Source organism: Canis lupus, chromosome 12 (genome assembly GCF_048164855.1).
Source record: "Canis lupus baileyi chromosome 12, mCanLup2.hap1, whole genome shotgun sequence".
Taxonomy (NCBI): domain Eukaryota; kingdom Metazoa; phylum Chordata; class Mammalia; order Carnivora; family Canidae; genus Canis; species Canis lupus.
Window position 1 is genome coordinate 13,321,824 of NC_132849.1, and position 20,006 is coordinate 13,341,829.

General features: G+C 37.3%; 1 protein-coding gene and 1 long non-coding RNA gene across 5 annotated transcripts in view; one reads left to right on the plus strand and one right to left on the minus strand.

Annotated features, from left to right (window-relative positions):
• Positions 1 to 20,006, minus strand: part of LOC140601160 (uncharacterized) — an 86,913-nt gene that overhangs the window by 39,614 nt on the left and 27,293 nt on the right. The gene's annotated exons all lie outside the window — the stretch shown is intronic.
• The window catches only part of PTPN22 (protein tyrosine phosphatase non-receptor type 22), a 60,308-nt gene that overhangs the window by 14,955 nt on the left and 25,347 nt on the right, over positions 1 to 20,006 (plus strand). For all 4 annotated transcript variants that reach the window (XM_072769725.1, XM_072769726.1, XM_072769728.1 and 1 more), the window contains exons 2-11: positions 1,284 to 1,392; positions 1,653 to 1,729; positions 1,889 to 1,984; positions 2,395 to 2,433; positions 4,178 to 4,249; positions 4,366 to 4,425; positions 4,949 to 5,091; positions 5,834 to 5,900; positions 6,698 to 6,775; positions 9,178 to 9,264. In XM_072769725.1, coding sequence (XP_072625826.1) covers positions 1,284 to 1,392; positions 1,653 to 1,729; positions 1,889 to 1,984; positions 2,395 to 2,433; positions 4,178 to 4,249; positions 4,366 to 4,425; positions 4,949 to 5,091; positions 5,834 to 5,900; positions 6,698 to 6,775; positions 9,178 to 9,264 — 828 coding nt within the window. The remainder of the gene's footprint in view (positions 1 to 1,283; positions 1,393 to 1,652; positions 1,730 to 1,888; positions 1,985 to 2,394; positions 2,434 to 4,177; positions 4,250 to 4,365; positions 4,426 to 4,948; positions 5,092 to 5,833; positions 5,901 to 6,697; positions 6,776 to 9,177; positions 9,265 to 20,006) is intronic.

Genomic DNA, 20,006 nt, shown 5'->3' on the forward strand with positions numbered 1-20,006 from the left:
AAGAGCCAGTGAGAGAGAGTAGACATGGGAATGGAGAAGGCAGAGAAGGAGAACCAAAATAATGTACATTAGGAAGGGCCAAGGGAGGAGGAGATTTCAAAAAGGAAATTAAAGAGAACGAAGACTGAGTGGATCCTGAGCGATCTAACCTATAGGAAGTAGTTAATGCTCTGCACGTGATTGATCCACCATGAAATAGTGAGTAGATAATGAAAATTATTTTCTGTGGTTCAATTCAACAAATATTCATTGGCTCTCACAGCTGTTTCCTCCCTTTCTTTCTCATATTGAGTACAGCTTCACCAAGGTCAGCTCTATTAAAAGTGGTTTCCTTAAGTGATAAGGGAGGTTAAAGTCTGGGACCAAGTTGATTCCTAAGGAGCTACAGAGGGCCTATCATTTTCTCTGACCCCAAATTCAGGTCTATAATAGAATATTGGAAAACAGGAGTAATTTTTTTTAAATATTTTTTTTATTTATTTATGATAGTCATACAGAGAGAGAGAGAGAGGCAGAGACACAGGCAGAGGGAGAAGCAGGCTCCATGCACCGGGAGCCCGATGTGGGATTCGATCTCGGGTCTCCAGGATCGCGCCCTGGGCCAAAGGCAGGGGCCAAACGGCTGCACCACCCAGGGATCCCAACAGGAGTAATTTTAAGGAGTTTAATCCACTCTCTTGAGAAATCTTGTTGAACCATATTATGCCAGGCCTAGCCTGGTTCAGATCATATTCTACTAACTGAATAGGATATTTTTCTTTTTTTTTTATTTTTTTAATTAAAAAAAATTTTTTTTTGAATAGGATATTTTTCAAAGATTGTTGCTTGGTTGAGAGGTAGGCTTGCAGATTAGGTCATATAAAAAAGGAAAAAAGAAAAGACTGCTTTTGGGACTGAAATCTTTGATATTTTGCTCGATATGGAGAGATTTTATTAGGCTTAAGCTCCATTTCTGCTATAAAGAAGGTATCTTTATATCTGACATTTGTGTGGAGCATGTAGTTTGTTTTCAAAAAGATACTGGCTTTTAAAATATTCACTAGTTTCACCTCTAGGTTTTAGCTATTTGTGGCTCAGCTCCTCTAAGTGTGATCTTTTCACTTCTCCAAACTGAAGTCTGCTGACCTTACGCTCTGGGGCTCTGTCCTGAATTGGAGGTAGTTCTAGAAGATGCTATATGTTGTAAAAGTGGACTGTTTGGGCAGAAGAGATCGAAAGTTCTCTAGAGATAGCATCTTATCTCCGTACTCTAGGAGGATTTAATTTTTGGAATTTCATTACAGAAGCTGAAAAGACAATCCACCAAGTACAAGGCAGACAAAATCTATCCCACAACTGTGGCTGAGATGCCCACGAACATCAAGAAAAACAGATATAAGGATATCTTGCCCTGTGAGTTTTGTTTCTCCCTATAAACTTGTACCTCCTCCCAAATTCTATCATTCCTACCTCTTTTTACCATTGCCTGCTGTTCCTAGACCTGGAACAGTGCTTTGACAAATTAGCCTGTACTTTTACAACCACAAAAGAACATGCATTCACTCACTCAGCACTCATGAGCATCCACTATTCACAGTGCTAGTTCCTGACTTACAGCAAACTCTCTAAGCCTTTTTAGTCTTTTTAGACTATGTCTGTCTTTTGTATTATAGATGATCATAGCCGAGTAGAGCTGTCCTTGGTAACCTCTGGTGAAGATTCCAACTACATCAATGCCAACTTCATTAAGGTATACCCAGTATTCTCTAGTTCTCTAGGTACCCAAATAAGAGGTCGGGGTACCAGACCATATTTCTCTAGCTACCTAAAATAAAGGTGGAGGGGATACTAGACAAGAAGAAGACAATATTATTTGTAGTCATCCTATATAATTTCTGTTCCCCCTTAGGGAGTTTATGGGCCTAAGGGTTATATTGCCACCCAGGGACCCTTGTCTACAACTGTCTTGGACTTCTGGAGGATGATCTGGGAATACAGTGTCCTGGTAAGGGCAGAATTGCCTCTGTTACTCTCTTCTGTAGCTGTCAGGGATGGAGGGAGGAGGGTGTCAGGGTATGTGACTGAGGTTTCCTTTGCATTAAAATCAATGCCTCTTGGGGTCAGTCTTTGGAATTTCAGGGTCAGGCAAATTTTTTGTCAAAATCACAATTTCACCCTTATTCAAGGAAATGAAAGTTCATATCTTGACAGGTTCATTTGTTAACAAGAACTTACTAATTTGAATAGAGAAAAGGGAAGGAAGGACAGAAAAAAGGGTAGGAACAACATTTTATCATTTACCAAGATTTCTTTTTTGGGTTAAAAACCAAACAAAATAGAAAAAAAGAATGACTCTGGGATCCATGCACTAACTGCTCTTTCTAACCATCTCAATGCTCTATTTAATCCCCTCAGATCATTGTTATGGCATGCATGGAGTTTGAGATGGGGAAGGTAAGTTGCTTTCTAGTAGACCTAAAGATAAAGGAAAGAGAAAGGGGAAGGAGACTGTAGTAGAACTTTCCTTAAGTGTGTCTACTTAAAAATTATTCTTCTTGCTAGCTGTCAGTTTGGGAATTTCAAATGACTCTCATGGCTTTTTTTTTTCTTCCCCTAAGAACTCCTTTTTCCCATTTTCCCAGTAGGCTCTATATTTTCAAGTAAAAATCAAATATGCTTTTAATGTAATGATTCATTTTCCCACTTTTTGCATCAGGCATCTTTAACCAGCAGTCAGTACTTCTAACCCTGTGCTGCCCACCATGACATCCACTAGCCACATGTGGCTACCAGGCATTTGAAACATGGCTAGTGCATCCAGGGAACTCCAATTTTATTTCATTTTATTTTAATGAGCTTAAATTTAAAACTCAGTTTTCCAATTCAGTGTTTGGAAAACTTTATGTTTTGAACGACCAGGGTACGTGAATCTTTTTCATCTATACATTTGACGAACTCTAAATGGAAAGAAAATGTTTCCAATGGAAATTTAGTGTGTTGAGATGTGCTATAAATATAAAATACACACTGGGTTTTGAAGACCGAGATAAGAAATGCCAAATATCTAATATTTTTATATTGATTATATGTTTTATTGATATACTGGATAAGATGTATCATTAAAATTCATTTTTTTCATTTTTGAATGTGGCTATTAGAAAACTTAAAACTGCATGTAGAGCTCACATTATGTTCCTATTGAAAGACACTCTTCTTACCTACTGTTGGCATTCATAATTCCAGTTAAAAACCAAATTTTCAGGGGCCCTGGGTGGCTCAGGTCATGATCTCAGGGTCCTGGGATCAAGCCCCTGCTGCAGTCTGGCTTCCTGTTCTGCAGGGAGTCTGCTTGTTCCTCTCCCTCCACCCTGTATCCCTCCCCCCCCATTCCCTCCTCCTTGCACTCTCTCTTTAAAAACAAAACAAAACAATAAAATAAGCTTTCACTTAGCTTGTGCAGCTTTGCTTTAATAGACATGATTTCTGTTAATCCCTTTGAAATACAGTTGTCCCCCCTTATTCACGGGGGAATCACTCCAAAACACCAGGTGGATGCCTGAAACCCTATATACACTATGTTTTTTTCCTATGCATACATACCTATGGTAAAGTTTAATTTGTGAATTAGGCACAGTAGGAAGTTAACAACGACAAAAATAAAATAGAACAATTATAACAACATACTATATGTTATGTGGATGTGATCTCTTTCTCAAAATATCTTATTGTACGGTTCTCATCCTTCTTATGATGATGATGTGAGATGATCAGATGTTTATGTGATGAGAGGAAGTGAGGGGAATAACATAGGTGTTGTGATGTAGGGTTAGGCTACTCCTGCCCTTCTGACAATACATCCTGGACTGTAGGTACCTGAAAGACCACAGTTGACCTTGGATAACTAAACTATGGAAAACAAAGCTATAGACAAGGGGCAACTACTGTATTAAAAATGTCAGATCTCTTTTACTTCTTCCGACTCCTAGGAAGTCTGTAATTTATATATCCTTTCGTGTTTTTCCCATCCTTGGAGATTCCAGACCATGATGTTGGGGTTGAAGCCCCAGGGGTTAGATGTTCCCAACCTAAGCGAAGGACACAGAGATGAATCTGCTTCTGAAAGGGGGAGTGGGTTTTGTTACCCAAAAGAGACTAGAATATCTGGAGGGAAATCATTACATTCTTCTTTATGCAACAGAAAAAGTGTGAGCGCTACTGGACTGAGCTAGGAGAGCTACAACGGCAACTTGGCCCTTTTTCCATATCCTGTGTGAGTATGATGTCTGCTCTCATTATGGCTGAGAAGACGCTCTGGGATCTACTTTATAGAGACTAGCTTTTGAAGATTCATCTTTGAAATAACTAATATCTTAATTTACTTCTTAGGAAGCTGAAAATAGAAAATCTGATTACATAATCAGGACTCTAAAAGCCAAGTTCAATAGTGTAAGTATGGAACTGGAGTAGTGAACTCAAGAGCTGGGCATAGGACAATGGGGAGTAGGGGACCTTTGATGTTTCGGGTAAATCTTCATATGCAAAAGAAACCTTTGGTGTCTCTATTCCCCAGTCTATTACACACTATGGCACATCTATAACATGATAATATTTGTAGGGTGGATAGAGGCTGGGAACCAACTTAAGAGCTCACATTGCCCCGTTGCTCTAGGCCCAAGGGGTTTAATATATCAGCATGCCAGGGACCCACTTGAACTGGTGAAGCATGCCAGTTGGGAAGTTCTGGTTTGGACTATCTTAATATCTACCTCCTCTTGTGAGTGGGGACAGACCAATAGTGACTTGAGATCACTTTTAATTATTCTCAGATGGCATGTGGTCACCAGAGAAGAAAGCAGCATAAATTGTCAACAGGACCAAGATGCTACTTAGGAAATCAGAATAACCTGGTGGTAGAATGAGGTGGGGTCCTCACACTGAGCTTTCCTTTTATTCTGGCTCTTTTTTATAGGAAACTCGAACTATCTACCAGTTTCATTACAAGAATTGGCCAGACCATGATGTGCCTTCATCTATAGACCCTATTCTTGAGCTCATCTGGGATGTGCGATCTTACCAAGAGGACGACAGGTTTCCCATATGCATTCACTGCAGGTATGATGCTGTTCTCGGAAACTTCCACCCAAAACAAACCAAATGTCATAGTCTGGCCAGGACTCCTGCTATAACCAAAGGAAGATGGACTTTGTTGAAATTAATTAATAATTATTAAAGATATTACTTATTTACTTGAGAGAGAGAGTGCACAGATGGAGAGGGAGAAGTGGACTCTCCCTGAGTGGAAAGTTCAATATGGGGTTCCATCCCTGGACCCTGGGATCATGACGTAAGCTGAAGACAGGCACCCAGGCACTTAATCAACTGAGCCACTCAGGCACCCAGACTTTGTTGGAATGGTACAGACAAGTAGCATGTAGGCTCCTGATCCTAGTCTCAGTTTTCCCAGTTGATCAGAAAGGAATGAAGCTTAGAAATGAAAGTGATTAAAAAAAAAGAAAAAAGAAAGAAATGAAAGTGATTGAAAGAGCAAGGTCCATAAGCAACAACAAATCATAATAAATTCAACCTGAGCATTAAATCAGTATTTCCTGACAAATTACTTGTGAACAGTGCAGTTCTAGAGACTCTTGCTGAGAGAAGTCACGTAGGATCTGTCCCAAGGTTCAGTGTGGGCACGTGGCAACTGACACGCATGCTCTGGGAAGTAGGGATGGAAGTTGGGACTGTTTCATTGCCTCAAGGTTTCTGATTCCTCAATCTGCCAGGGAAATTTCCCAGCTATTGTCAATGATCCACCCTCTACAACTACATGTGCTCTTGTGATCTTCCATTTCAGTGCTGGTTGTGGAAGGACTGGTGTTATCTGTGCTATTGATTATACCTGGATGCTACTAAAAGATGGGGTGAGTTTCTCTCTGTAGGCACTTCCTGTTTGCTTACACTGCTACTTTCAGACTTAGGAATTGTTTGGTTCTTCCAAACATCTATCTCCATGACTCATCTTTTCTAGAATATTTACCATAGACCCACTTTGTCAGATGATTAAGTTAGTCCCTACAATGATGGCTCTCAAAGTGTGGTTTCCAGACAAGCAGCATCAGCATCACCTGAAAACTTGTTAGAAATGCAAAATCTTGGGCCCTGCCTTGGATGGACTGAAGCAGAAACTCTGGAGGGGGGTGGGGGCAGGTGCCCAGCAAGCTCTCCAGGTGCTTCTGATGCATGCTATAGTTTGAGAATCACTGCCCTAAATTTCACAGTTACCCTTCCCTTATCCAAATTACTTTAGTGAATGGACTTAATCCACCACAACCAAACCTTGTGCTCCAGTCTCTAGGAAGTGGGAAGTTGGAAATACGGGCTTTAAACCTATCTGCCAACTTCTTTCATTTCATAAAATTCTCATGCTTGCTCATCTACTGAGCCTTCTCCCATATATATTTTTAACTTCAGACATTTGATCACCACATGTAAAATCATTCTCAAGGGTTTCTTCAATCTTTTCTAGGGAAAATACCAGGCTCTAAATCACGCTGCAAGTGATGAGAAATCTCCTTCATTTTAAAAATGCATTCTTTCTCTTATTATGTTATCTTATGTTAGGAGAGCAGATATCATGGGAGTGACAAGACTGTAAGAAATAATTTATCTACAAAGCTGGGAACAAAGGAGTAAGATATTTTTTCCTTTTAACTGATAGATAATTCCTGAGAACTTCAGTGTTTTTAGCTTGATCCAGGAAATGCGAACACAAAGACCTTCATTTGTTCAAACACAGGTATGTAACCATGGTGAATGGGTCATAACATGTGTCTGGGTCTTGCTACATCTCTCTGTTCAATAGTAAGGCAAAACAGCTGACTGACTAGCTATAACACCAATTTACTCTTAGGTGCATTAGTCCATTTGCATTTCCTCCAACTCTGATAGATCAATATTTTTCCTATGTCCCTTGCCTTGGGTTAAATTCCTCTCATTCCTTGTATTTTACTGCCTGTTCAGAAAATATTAAGAAACTAATGTAATATGTCTTATAAATGGCATGGAAAAAATTCCACAAGCTGTTTGACTTATTAGAAAGAAATAGCTGTGTCAGGTTAACTTGAAGTTTTGTAGCAATAATTCAGTTCTGAAACCATAGAAAATCAGATTTGTCATTTTTACTTCAGGAAGTGGTAACAGAATCTGGAGAATGCAGTCTATATACTCATTTTTTTAACTTGAAAAATAAAAATAAAACCATAAGTCCTACCACCTAGAGGTAGCCACAATTACTATTCTTCTGTAGTCTCTCCTGATCATTATTGCATGTATACTTAAAAAACCATAATTTAATTATTCTATATATGTATCACAGTATTTTCATCCACCCCAAAGTGCTCACAGTCATTCACTCTGTTAGGAATGCTCTTCCCCTGTTTGGTTCTCTCCTCTCCCACACAAGATCCACTTCCTAGATGAAACATTCTCAGCACAGATCTCTCACTCTCTACAATATTAATTTCATCTAGACTTTATGCCCACATTTTTACCCATATTTCTAAAAAAGTGGTCTCCATCTTTAATGGAGTTTAGCATTCACCCATTCATTCACCAAGCATTTACTGATATTAAGTAACAGACACTTTCACATAACTTATTAGAACTACTTTTTACGATTTAAATAGCAAGACCCTGAAGTGTTTAAGGCTCTTACAAATGAACATGAACGTAGACTTGGAGGTAAAATAATTGACAGTGGCAGTTTAGATACTTTCATCTAGCATTTGTGAATTGAGGGGAAAAAATTAAGAGCTGTTGTAATAAAAGCCTTCTGTTTGGCCCACACAGGTTTTCCACCAATAGCTAGTGGAAAAAAATTTTTTTCACACATTGACTGTAGGTGTTTTCTATATTAAACCTGTGAGGAAAAAGTTTCTGTGACATGAAAGCATTGGCTGGTTTAGTGCTACCAGACTTAAAAGTGGGCTGATCCATGTAAATGTATAAAGACCCCAGGAAGTATGCAGCCTAGTTGTCTAATATTACATTGTTATATTGAATCAGTAAATAAAACCATACCCCATTTCAGAGAAAGCCCATTTTTGGTCCACTTGTAAAGGTTTGAAGACAGCTGAAATGATTTTCGGTTAGCCTTCGCATGTTGGCATTATCAACTAGTTGAACAAATTCCTTACCAGCTGTAGCTACTTTTTCTGACAGCACTCTAACCAGGAAATAACACTGTAACCAGCTGAGTGCTTCCTGTCTGATTTTTCTCTTTTCTTAAAAAAAAAAATTTGAAGGGTGTACCAATAGATGTGTTGGGTGATATAGGTTTTGTATTGTTCTGCTAAGATTAGAATTGGCAAAAGCTGTGCTTTATTTGTGTAGGATTGTGTGAGGTACCAAGGAGACCCTGCTTAGGCTCTTTCAGATGAAAAGTAGATCCAAAATCAAGAGCTAGAGCAGGTCCTGTGGCAGAAAAAACCCACAGACCTTGTAATTGTGGTGGTCCCATTTCTCAATGGTGAAATACTTTTACAAGCACAAATTTCCAGACTCTCTGTAGTGGTCTACTTTTCTTTGGTGTCTTTGCTAGGAGAAAATCACAGTGGCTTGATCTTAGCCCTAATGGCACAGAACTGAGTCAGAAGATCCAGATTTGAGTCCAAGTCTGGAAATTACTGGAAACTGAATGACCTTGCACAAACACGGATAATAGCCTTCCTACCTTAGAGATCAATTGTGAAGGTCAAATGAAGAATTCATCTATCTACCCATCAACCATAATCTATCCATCTTTTTCCAGGAAAGATGAGATGGCTTACAAAAAAAAAAAATGCATCCAGGATCAACTAAAACTTTTAAAACATGAGCCAGGAGAACCGAATTGGAGGGATGATGGTGGAGGGAAAGATAATTGAGACAGTAGGGTCAGAACATAACACATGCTGGAAGATCCTTGCATATTTAGAGGTAGAAGATTAAATATTGAGCTGTTTCTAATAGCCTAGAAGTGCTTTGCAATCCGAAATGAGGTAGGCAAACATAAGGGCACTACAATTAAACTACTGTTGATGGTCTTTTCTGGTCTGCTGTACTAAGATTTTACTGATGTTCACATTTCTGAACTCTGGTTCTGTAGTTCACTGAGTTTCTTGTTTGTTTTCATTTGTTTCGGTTTGTGATGCTCTTCAGGAACAGTATGAACTGGTCTACAAGGCTGTATTAGAACTATTTAAGAGACAGATGGATGTTATCAGGGATCAATATTCGGGAACAGAGGTAAACATTAAACTTGATATTTTGTCTTTTTTCATATTTGATTTTGGTCAAGGGATTTCAGATAACAATAGCATTATTTATTGTCACAACTAAATTGACTTGTCAGGGATGCATGGGGCTACACTACAATACTTCAACACTTCAACTTAGAAAATGAATCTTTTGGTTAACTTACTGTATACAGTTTTCAGCTAAATTTAGAAACAATAAGGGTGAGTGACAGGGCAAGTGTATATTCTGTTCCCAGTTTAGCTGTATGGCGAGTTAAAAGTGAGAATGACAGTTACAAAGTGAAATCATGGTTGAATACTGATGTGATTTTTCAGGTTCCTCCAAACTACTTTGATTGAATATGTCTCATCAAATTTGGGGATTATTTTAGAATATGCAGAGGAATTTTTAGCTGAAGGTCTTAGGTATAAAAATAATTATGATTTAACCAAATTTCAATTAAGAAATGTTGCATATTCCAAGATATGTTATTTTAAGCTCATCACAAAACTTGATAAGTCAAATACTTACTGTGTAGTCACAAAGTATTAAGTTCTGAACAAACTTTCAGAAGATAAAATTACTGATTTACCTTTCAAGGGTATATTTTATAACACTGATTAATTTTTAACATCACATTTTAGATTCTTAATCTGAAATATTCACTGAGAACCTACTACCTAGCTACTACCTAGCTACTACCTAGCATTGGGAATACAAAGTATGTAAGACATGATTCTGATCGTAACTCCTGTCAATCAAATGCTGAATTGTGGGGAAAGAAAGCAAGCCAGAAATACTGTTGAGGCTTGAAATGGACTAAGCAATCCTATGGTTAGTGTGAACTTCAAGGGAAAACAATGTGGTGGAAGGAGATGGAAATAATAGTTTTCCCAGAAATTGTTACTTATATCCTATCTATGTATGCTTCATTGGCTAGTATTCCCAGACCAAGGTTAAATGATAGAGATGATTATGGACAACCAAATTTTAATGGGAAAGATTCTCATGTTTCATTATCAAGTGTGATACTTACTTTATTGGAGATATTTGTTTGTTTATATCTCTTAATCCCCATCACCTACTTCACCTCTTCCCCTACCCACTTCCCCTCTAGTGACCACCAGTTTGTTCTCTATAGTTAAGAGTCTGTTTATTGGGGGCATCTGGGTGGTTCCATCAGTTTAGTGTCTAACTCCTTATTTTAGTTCAGGTCTTGATCTCAGGGTCGTGAGTTCATGTGTTTGGCTCCATGCTAGGCCTGGAGCCTACTTAAAAAAAAAAAAAAAAGAGTCTTTTGTTTGTTTGTTAATTTTGCTTTTTAGATTCCCCGTGTGAGTGAAAGTGAAATGTCTTCCTCTGTCTAACCTATTTCACTTAGTATAATACCCGTGTTGTCACAAATGGCAAGATTTCATTCTTTTTTATGACTGAGTAATATTCCATTATGTATATACCACTTCTTCTTTATCCATTCATCTATGGATGGACACGTGAGCTGCTTCCTTAGTTTGGCTATGGTAAATAATGGTGCAATAAACATAAGGTTGCATATATTCCTTGAAATTAGTGTTTTTGTATTCTTTGGGTAAATACCCAGTAGTGTGATTACTGGATCAAATGGCAGTCTTATTTTTAATTTTTTAAGGAAATTCCATACTGTCTTACATAGTGGCTGTACCAATTTACATTTCTGCCAATAATGCATGAGGGTTCCCTTTTCTCTACATCCCAACACTTGTTGTTTCTTGTGCTTTTTATTTTAGCCATTCTGACAGGTGTGAGGTGATATCTCATCATGATTTTGATTTGCATTCTCCTGATGATTAGTGATGTTGAGCATTTATCATGTGCCTGTAGGCCATCTACATGTCTTCTTTAGAAAAATTTCTATTTGCATTATCTGCCCATTTTTTAATCAGATATTTTTTTTTGGTGTTGAGTTGTATAAGTTCTTTATATATTTTGGCTATTAACTCCTATGGATATATCTTTTACAAATATCTTCTTCCCTTCAATAGGTTGCCTTTTTGTATTATTGATGGTTCTCTTTGCTGTGCAGAAGCTTATTTTGCTATAGTTCCCATAGTTTATTTTTGCTTTGTTTCCCTTGCCTGAGGAGACATATCCATAAGTATGTTGCCAAGGCTGATGTCCAAGAGATTACTGTAAGAAATTACCTGTGTTTTCTTTTAGAAGTTTGATGGTTTCAGGTCTCACATTTAGGTCTTTAATCCATTTTGAGTTTATTTTTGTGCATGGTGTAAGAGAGTGGTCCAGTTTAATTCTTCTGCATGTAGCTATTCAGTTTTCCCAATACCATTTATTGAAAAGATGGTCATTTCCCCATTGTAAATTCATTTTTTAAAAGATTTTTATTTATTGGTGTGTGAGAAAGAGAGTGAGCCAAGCAGGGGGAAGGGCAAAGGGAGAACCAGATTCTATACTGAGCAGGGAACCAAACATGGGGCTCAATCCTAGGACCCCAAGATCATGATCTCAGCCAAAGGCAGATGCTCAACAACTAAGCCACCAGGTGCCCCACCCCATTGTTTATTCTTGCCACCTTTGTCATGGATTAATTGATCATGTGAACATGGGTCTGTTTCTGGGCTATCTGTTCCATTGATTTATGTGTCTATTTTTGTGTCAGTATCATACTATTTTGATGACTATAGCTTTGTAATACATCTTGAAATCTGGGATTGTAATACCTCTAGCTTTGAGCTTCTTTCTCAAGATTGGGCTTTGACTCTTTGAGGTATTTTGCAGTTCCATACAAATTTTAGGATTATTTGTTCTAGTTCTGTGATAAATGCTGTTGGTATTTCAATGGGGATTGCACTGAATCTGTAAATTGCTTTGGGTTGTATGAACACTTTAAGAATATTAATTCTTCCAATTCATGAGCACAGTATATCTTTCCATTTGTTGTGTCATCTTCTATTTCTTTAATAAATATCTTTCACCTCCTTGGTTAAATTTATTTGTAGGTATTTTATTCATTTTGGTGCAATTATAAATTGAACTGTTGTTTTTCCATTGTTTAAAGAGAGTATTCATTGATCTCCATTTTATTAGGAAACTTTTAGAGAAAGAATGTTGAATTCCATCAACTGCATATTTTGTATTCATGGAATGATCATGTGGATTTCTCCTTTGACCTATTAATACAGTCATATCATTGGGTTTGTTAATATCAAGTCATCCCTGTACTCTTAGAATTAACCCTTCTTGAACAAAAAATATTCTTTTGATATGTTGCTAGAGTATGTGGGCTAATATTTTATTTAGGTACCAGGAAATGCCAATACTCAAATTTAGCTCAGTAGCAGTGCCATGGCTGCTTGTTTGGAGTGGGCCCTTAGTCAGTAAATGGGAACATAGGAACACAGTTCAAACTTCTACAGAGAGAATTGGTTACACTTAATTAAAGAGAATTCCTGTTTCTGGAAAGATCAAGTAGACATACTTTTTCCTATTCCTCCCACTAAGTGCAACCAGATATCATATATATAATTGATGTTATATATAGAACAACTATAAGAAGGCTCTGAGAGATAGAAAGAAGACAGACCAGCTAGGGACCTTGGGATCTGAGAAAAGACATGACAGTAAGTTCCTTGGGTTTCCTTTTGCCTCATATATCCCGAACGTGAAAATGAAGAAGTCAACAACCTGGAAATGCCAGTGATGCAGTCAAAAAAGCCTCAACAAAACCCTGCTCTGTCTAGCCAAAGGACCAGGAAAGGGACAGTCCAGGAAGACAGAAAACTTTTAGATAAACATCACTCTACTTCAGTCAACACTACAGAAAATAATACCCCCTTCCAAACCCAGCCATGTCAGCAAAGGCTGAGTGGGGTCCTAGACTCCCACCTTTCTAACACTGTAGTAGAATGCTGCAATGATGTCAGAGAAGGTCAGATAAAGAAAGAGGTAGGAGTTTCATCCCCAGTGGCCTGAAATGAGGGTTTCCTGTAGTGTCAGTGGGAACTGCATGGGGAGCCTGAGCTTCCCCTCAACAGTAATATGATACCGTAATGCCTTCCCCCTGAAGTAGTGTCAGAAGAAACCTAGTAGAGAGTTAGGACTTTCACCATTATCCAGTAGTGATAAGGCCTCCCCTGCCACAGTGTCAGTAGAGATCACATGGGGAGCCTTTCCCGTGATGTCTCCCCTTGGGTGTCAACAAAGACTCAGTGAGGAAACTGGTGGAGGTAGAAGCTACCTGACAGTAACAAGGCAGTGATGAGGTAGCATCTTCCACATCCCCTGTAGTATGGAGTGAAAAATAAAAGAACCTAACTAAAACAGAAGGTTTAACTAAGATTCAGAGTTGAAAATCACTCATCATACCAAGGACCAGGAAGATCTCAAACCAAATGAATAAAAGACAATCGATAGATGACAGTACTGAGATAATAAAGATGTTAGAATTATCTGACAACGTTTTAAAAGCAGCCACAATAGAAATGCTTCAGTGAGCAAATACAAACATGCTTAAATTTTTTTTGAAAAAATGGAAAGGCTCAGCAATAAATATAAAAAGATATAGTGAAAAACCCAGAAGATATAAAGAGGAACCAAATGACCATTTTAGAATTGAAAAAAGTAGTAACTGGAACAAAATAGCTTAGTAGGTGAGTTCAATAGCAGAATTCAGAGTACATAGAGAAAAAAAGAACTGATAAACTAAGAGATAGAACAATAGGAATTACCCAATTTAAACATCAGAAATAAAATAGACTGGAAAAAAAGAACAAACAGGACCTTAAGGAACTAAAGGACTACAACAAAAAGCCTAGCATTTGTGCCAGCAAAGTCCAACAAGGAGAGGGGAAAAAAGGCAAATCTAAAAACGTACTTGAAGACTCATTATGAGGCCACCTGGGTGGCTCAGGGGTTGAACATCTGCCTTCAGCTCAGGTCATGATCCTGGGGTTCAGGGATCAAGTCTTGTATCAGGCCCCAGGCAGGGTGCCTACTTCTCCCTCTGCCTATGTCTCTGCCTCTCTCTGTCTCTCATGAATAAATAGTAAAATCTTTTTATTAAAAAAGGCTCATCATAATTAAACTTTTGAAAACTAAAGACAAAAGTTCTAGAAAACAGCCATAGAAAAAGATTTTAACCATAGGAAGAAAACAACTAGAATGATAACGGATTTGTTATCAGAAACCATGGAAGCCAGAAGAAAGTGATAGAGTATTTCTTCAGTGCTGAAAACAAAAAAAAAAAAAAACAACAACAACAAAAAAAAAAAAAAAAAAAAAAAAAAACTGGCAATCCAGAATCCCACACCCAGTGAAAATATCCTTCAGGAATAAAGAAGAAATCAAGACATTCTCAGATGAAAAACAAACAAAAAACTAAGAGAATTTGTTTGGTAGACCTATCCTTAAAAAAATGACAAAGGAAGTTTACTAAACAGAAAGGAAATGATGAAAGAAGGGAGAACATTATAAGCAAAACCATAGGTAAATGTAATAGATTTTCTTTATCTTCTGGAGTTTTCTAAATTGCTTGATGATTAAAGCAAAAATTATATGATCTGATGTAGTTCTAAATGTATTAGAGGAAATATTTTAGACAATTATATTATAAGCAGGGAAGCGTTAGGGATGTAAAGGGAAAGGTTTCTGTACTTGAACTAGTGAAATGTTAATATCTGTGGACTGTGATAGGTTATGTATATATAATGTAATACCTAGAGCCACTACTACAAAAGCTATACAAAGAATGTACCTTAAAAAACACTATAGGTAAATCAAAATGAAATTCTAAATATGCAGGAGAAAGAAAAGAGAAATGAAAAACACAACAAACAGAAAACAAAAAATAAAATAGCAGATGTAAGCCCTAACATATCAGCAATTACATTAAATGTAAATGGTAAAAAAAAATTAAAATGGTATAAATATATAAATTAAAAGACAGATTGGTAGAATGTATTGAAAACATAACCCAACTATATGCTGTCTATAAGAAACATACTTTAAATACATAGGTTAGTTTTTTTTTTTTAAATTTTTATTTATTTGTGATAGTCACAGAGAGAGAGAGAGAGGCAGAGACACAGGCAGAGGGAGAAGCAGGCTCCATGCACCGTGAGCCCAACGTGGGATTTGATCCCGGGTCTCCAGGATCACGCCCTGGGCCAAAGGCAGGCGCCAAACCGCTGCGCCACCCAGGGATCCCCATAGGTTAGTTTAAAGTAAAGATTAAACAAAAGAAAATAAATAAAGATTAAAAAGAGGATGTATCATGTATTCATACAAACATGAATAAGGGAACAAAAATTCTGATTCAAAGGGGCACATGCACCTCAGTGTTTATAGTAGCATTATCAACAATAACCAAATTATGGAAAAAGCCTAAATGTCCATTGACTAATGAATGGATAAAGAGGATGTATACATACATACCACATACATATATATACTGAGTGTATATATATATATACAGTGTATGTATATATATATATACACTCAGCTATAAGAAAGAATGAAATCTTGCAATTTCCAACAATGTAGAAGGAGCTAGAATGTACTATGCTAAGTGAAATAAGTCAATCAGGAAAGACAAATACCATATGATTTCACTCATATGTGGAATTTAAGAAACAAAACAGAATATACGAGAAGGTGGGGAAAAGAGAAATAAACCATAAAGGACTCTTAACTATACAGAACAAACTGAGGGTTGATGGAGGAGAGGTGGGTGGGGGGTGGGCTGAATGGATGATGGGTATTAAGGAGGGCACTGGTTGTGTTGAGCACTGGGTGTTATATGTAAGTGATGAATCACTAAATTCTACTCCCAAAACCAATATTCCACTATATGTTAACTAACTAGACTTTAAATAAAATTTTGAAGAAAAAAACCCAAGGATAATAGAAGGTCAGCAGGACTATTTGGTGTAATTGGATTAATATACTCTTTATGAAAAAATATATATATACTCTTTATGGACAGTTCTCTTGTCTATAGATTGTTTGGAAAATTGTTAATCCATCTTTCAATGGATTTCAAAAACTGTGGCCTAAAGACTTGTGGTGATTTTGGGGGAGATTTTGAATCTAAACCCAGGGTACCTATACAATAGTCAGGTCCACTAAAGTTCCAAGTAAATAATCTGTAAGAAAGAAGAGTCCTTTATGCTAGAATAAAATGATGTTAAATGGCAGTAAATAAATAAAATAATAAAAATAAACATGAATAAAGGAAAGCAGGAATAGCTTCAGAGCAAAGAAAATTATCACAGGCAGGAAGGGACATTATATAATGATAAAAGGATCAATCCACCAACAAGACATAAATAACAGTCCTAATTGTGTATGAACCAAACAGAGCTAGAAAATATGTACAGCAAAAGCAGACAGAACAGAAAGGAGAAATAGACAAATCTGGTTATAGTTCAGTACGCCTCTTTTAGATTGATTTTCAATGGAAAACCAGTGAAAATATAGGATAACTCAACATCATCATCAACCAACAGGATCAAATTGATATTTATAGAATATTCCAATCAACAACACAAGAACACACATTTTTCTCAAGTGCTGATGGAACATATACTGAGATCAATCGTATTTGGGCCACAAAACAATCTCAAATATTTAAAATAATTGAAATCACACAGAATGTATTCTCTGACCACAGTGGAATCAAACTAGAAGTCAATAAGAGAAAGATAACAGGAAAAGATCCAAACACTTGGAAACTAAACTACATTCTTCTAAATAATCCATTGGGTGAAAGAGGAAGTTTCAAGGGAAATTTTTAAAAACTACACATTGAACTGAATAAAAATGAAAATACAACACATTAACATTTGTGGGACAGAGGTACAACAGCAGTCATGATTCCAGGGCTCCCTGCTCAGTGGGTAGCTTGCTTCTTCCTCTCCTGTTCCCCCTTCCCCCTGCTTGTGCTCGCTATCTCTATCAAAGGAATAAATAAAATCTTTTCTTTTTAAGATATTATTTATTCATAAGAGACACACAGAGAGAGGTAGAGGCACTGCAGGAGGGAGAAGCAGGCTCCGGATGGGGAACCCGATGCGGGACTCAATCCCAGAACCCCAGGATCATGACCTGAGCCAAAGGCAGATGCTCAACCACTGAGCCACCCAGGTGTCCCAATAAATAAAATCTTAAAGAGAGAGAGAGAGAGAGAGAGAGAGAGAGAGAGAGAGAATATCTAAGGGGAGAAAGGAGCAAAATAAACCCAAAGAAAAGATAAGGAAAGAAATAATGAGCAGAAATCAATGAAATTGGAAACAGGAAAACCGTGAAAAAAAGAGCCAAAATGATCAATAAAATTGACAAACCTCTATGAAAACTTATGAGGAAAAAAAGAAGATAAAAATGACCAATATCTGGGCAGCCCGGGTGGCTCAGCGGTTTAGCGCCGCCTTCAGCCCAGGGCCTGATCCAGGAGACCTGGGATCGAGTCCCACGTCAGGCTCCCTGCATGGAGCCTGCTTCTACCTCTGCCTGTGTCTCTGCCTCTCTCTCATGAATAAAAAAATAAAATCTTTTTTAAAAATGACCAATTTCAGGAGTAAAATGGGAGAGTCCTATAGTCTCTGCAGATATGAAAGGGATAATAAAGAAATATAGTATAAACTGGATGCATCTAAACTTGGCAACTTAGACAAAATGGATTACTTCCTCAAAAAACACAAACTACCATAGCTTACTCAACATGAAATAGATCATTTGAGTAGCCCCATAACAATCAAGAAAACGGAATTTATAATTTAAAAACCCAAAAATGAAATCTCCAGGCCCATATAATTTCATTTTAGTAATCTAACCAAATGTTTAGGGAAGAATTAACATGAACTTTACACAATCTGTACCAGAAAATGGGAAGAGGAAACACTTCCCCCATATTTTCTATTGTGATAAAATAGATCACTGTATTACAGTGGAAAAAATTACCATTTTAACCATTTTTAAGTGTACAATACAGTGGCATTAGGTACCTTCACTATGTGTATGACCATCACTACTATTTATCTCTAGAAATTTTTCATCATCCTAAACAGAAACTCTCCATGCCTCCTACCCCAACCCCTAGCAACTCTATTCTACTTTTTGTCTTTATAAAATTGCTTATTCTAGGTGCATGATGTAAGTGGAACCATTGTATTTAGTCTTTTGCATCTGGCTTTTTCGTGTGGCATGTTTTTAAGGTTCGTCTATTTTTTTTTTATTTCACTCCCTTTTATGGCTGTATAATATACAATTACAATTACAGGGGCAGCCCGGGTGGTTCAGTGGTTTAGCACCTGCCTTCGGCCCAGGACCTGATCCTGGAGACCCGGGATGGAGTCCCATGTCGAGGTCCCTGCATGGAGCCTGCTTCTCCCTCTGCCTGTGTCTCTGCCCCTCTCTCTCTCTCTCTCTCTCTCTTTCTCTCTCTCTGTCTCTCATGAATAAATAAATAAAATCTTAAAAAAATAATAATAAAAACAATTACAATATACAATTTCACTCCCTTTTATGGCTGTATAATATACAATTGTGTGTCTATCCCACATTTTGCTTATTCATTCATCCACCAGTTGACATTTGAATCGTTTCCACCTTTTGGTTACTGTGATAATGTGGTAATGCTGCTATAAAAAATCAGTGTACCAATATTTGCTGAAGTCCCCACTTTAAATTCTTTGGGTTATATACCCAGAAGAATCCAGGAATTGTTGGGTCATGCAGTAATTCTAGGTTTAGTTTTTAAAGGTACTACCCTACAGTTTTTTTACAGTGGCTGCAAAATTTTACATCCCTGCTAGCAATGCACATGAGTTTCAATTTCTCTACATCTTTGCCACCACTTGGTATTTTCTGGGTTTTGGATTTTGTTTTGTTTTGTTAGAAAATAGCCATTCTAATGGGTGTGAAGTGATATCTCATGGTTTTGATTTGCATTTCCCTAATGATTAGAGATGTTGAGCATCATTTTTGTATGCTTATTGGCCATTTGTATAGCTTCTCTGGACAAATGTAGAACAAAGGTCCTTTGCCTACTTTTATTTCAAATTTTTTAAATTGTGGTAAAATAGGGGCACCTGCATGGCTCAGTCAGTTGAGGATCGACTCTTAATTTCAGCTCAGATCATGATCTTGGGATTGTGGGTTGGAGCCCTGGGTCAGCCTTGTGCTTAGTACAGAGTTGGCTTGGGATTTTTTCCCTCTTCCTCTCCCTCTGCCCTTCCCTCTGCTAGCATGTATGCATGTGTGCCCACAGGCTCTCTCTCTTTAAAATAAAATCTTTTTAAAAAATTGTGGCAAAATATACATAAATTTACCACTTTAAATCTATGTGTATAGTTCAATGATACTATGAATATTCATATTGTGCAATTACCACCACCATCCATTTCCAGAACTCTTTTTATCTTGAAAAACTGAAACTTTATACCTATTAAACAATACCTCCCTATTTCTTCCTCCCCTTCTCCCACCCTTGGCAATCACTAATCTACCATTTGTATCTATGAATTTGACAACTCTAGGTGCCCCATATCAGTGGGATCATATGTTTGTCCTTTTGTGTCTGGCTTATTTCACTTAACATAATGTCCTCAAAGTTTATCAATGTGTCAGAATTCCCTTCATTTTTAAGGCTGAATAATGTTCCATTGTATGCCACATTTTGTTTCTCCATTCATCCATTGGTGAATAGGTGGTTTACTTCTACTTTTTGACTATTGTGAGTAATACTGCTAAGAACATGAATG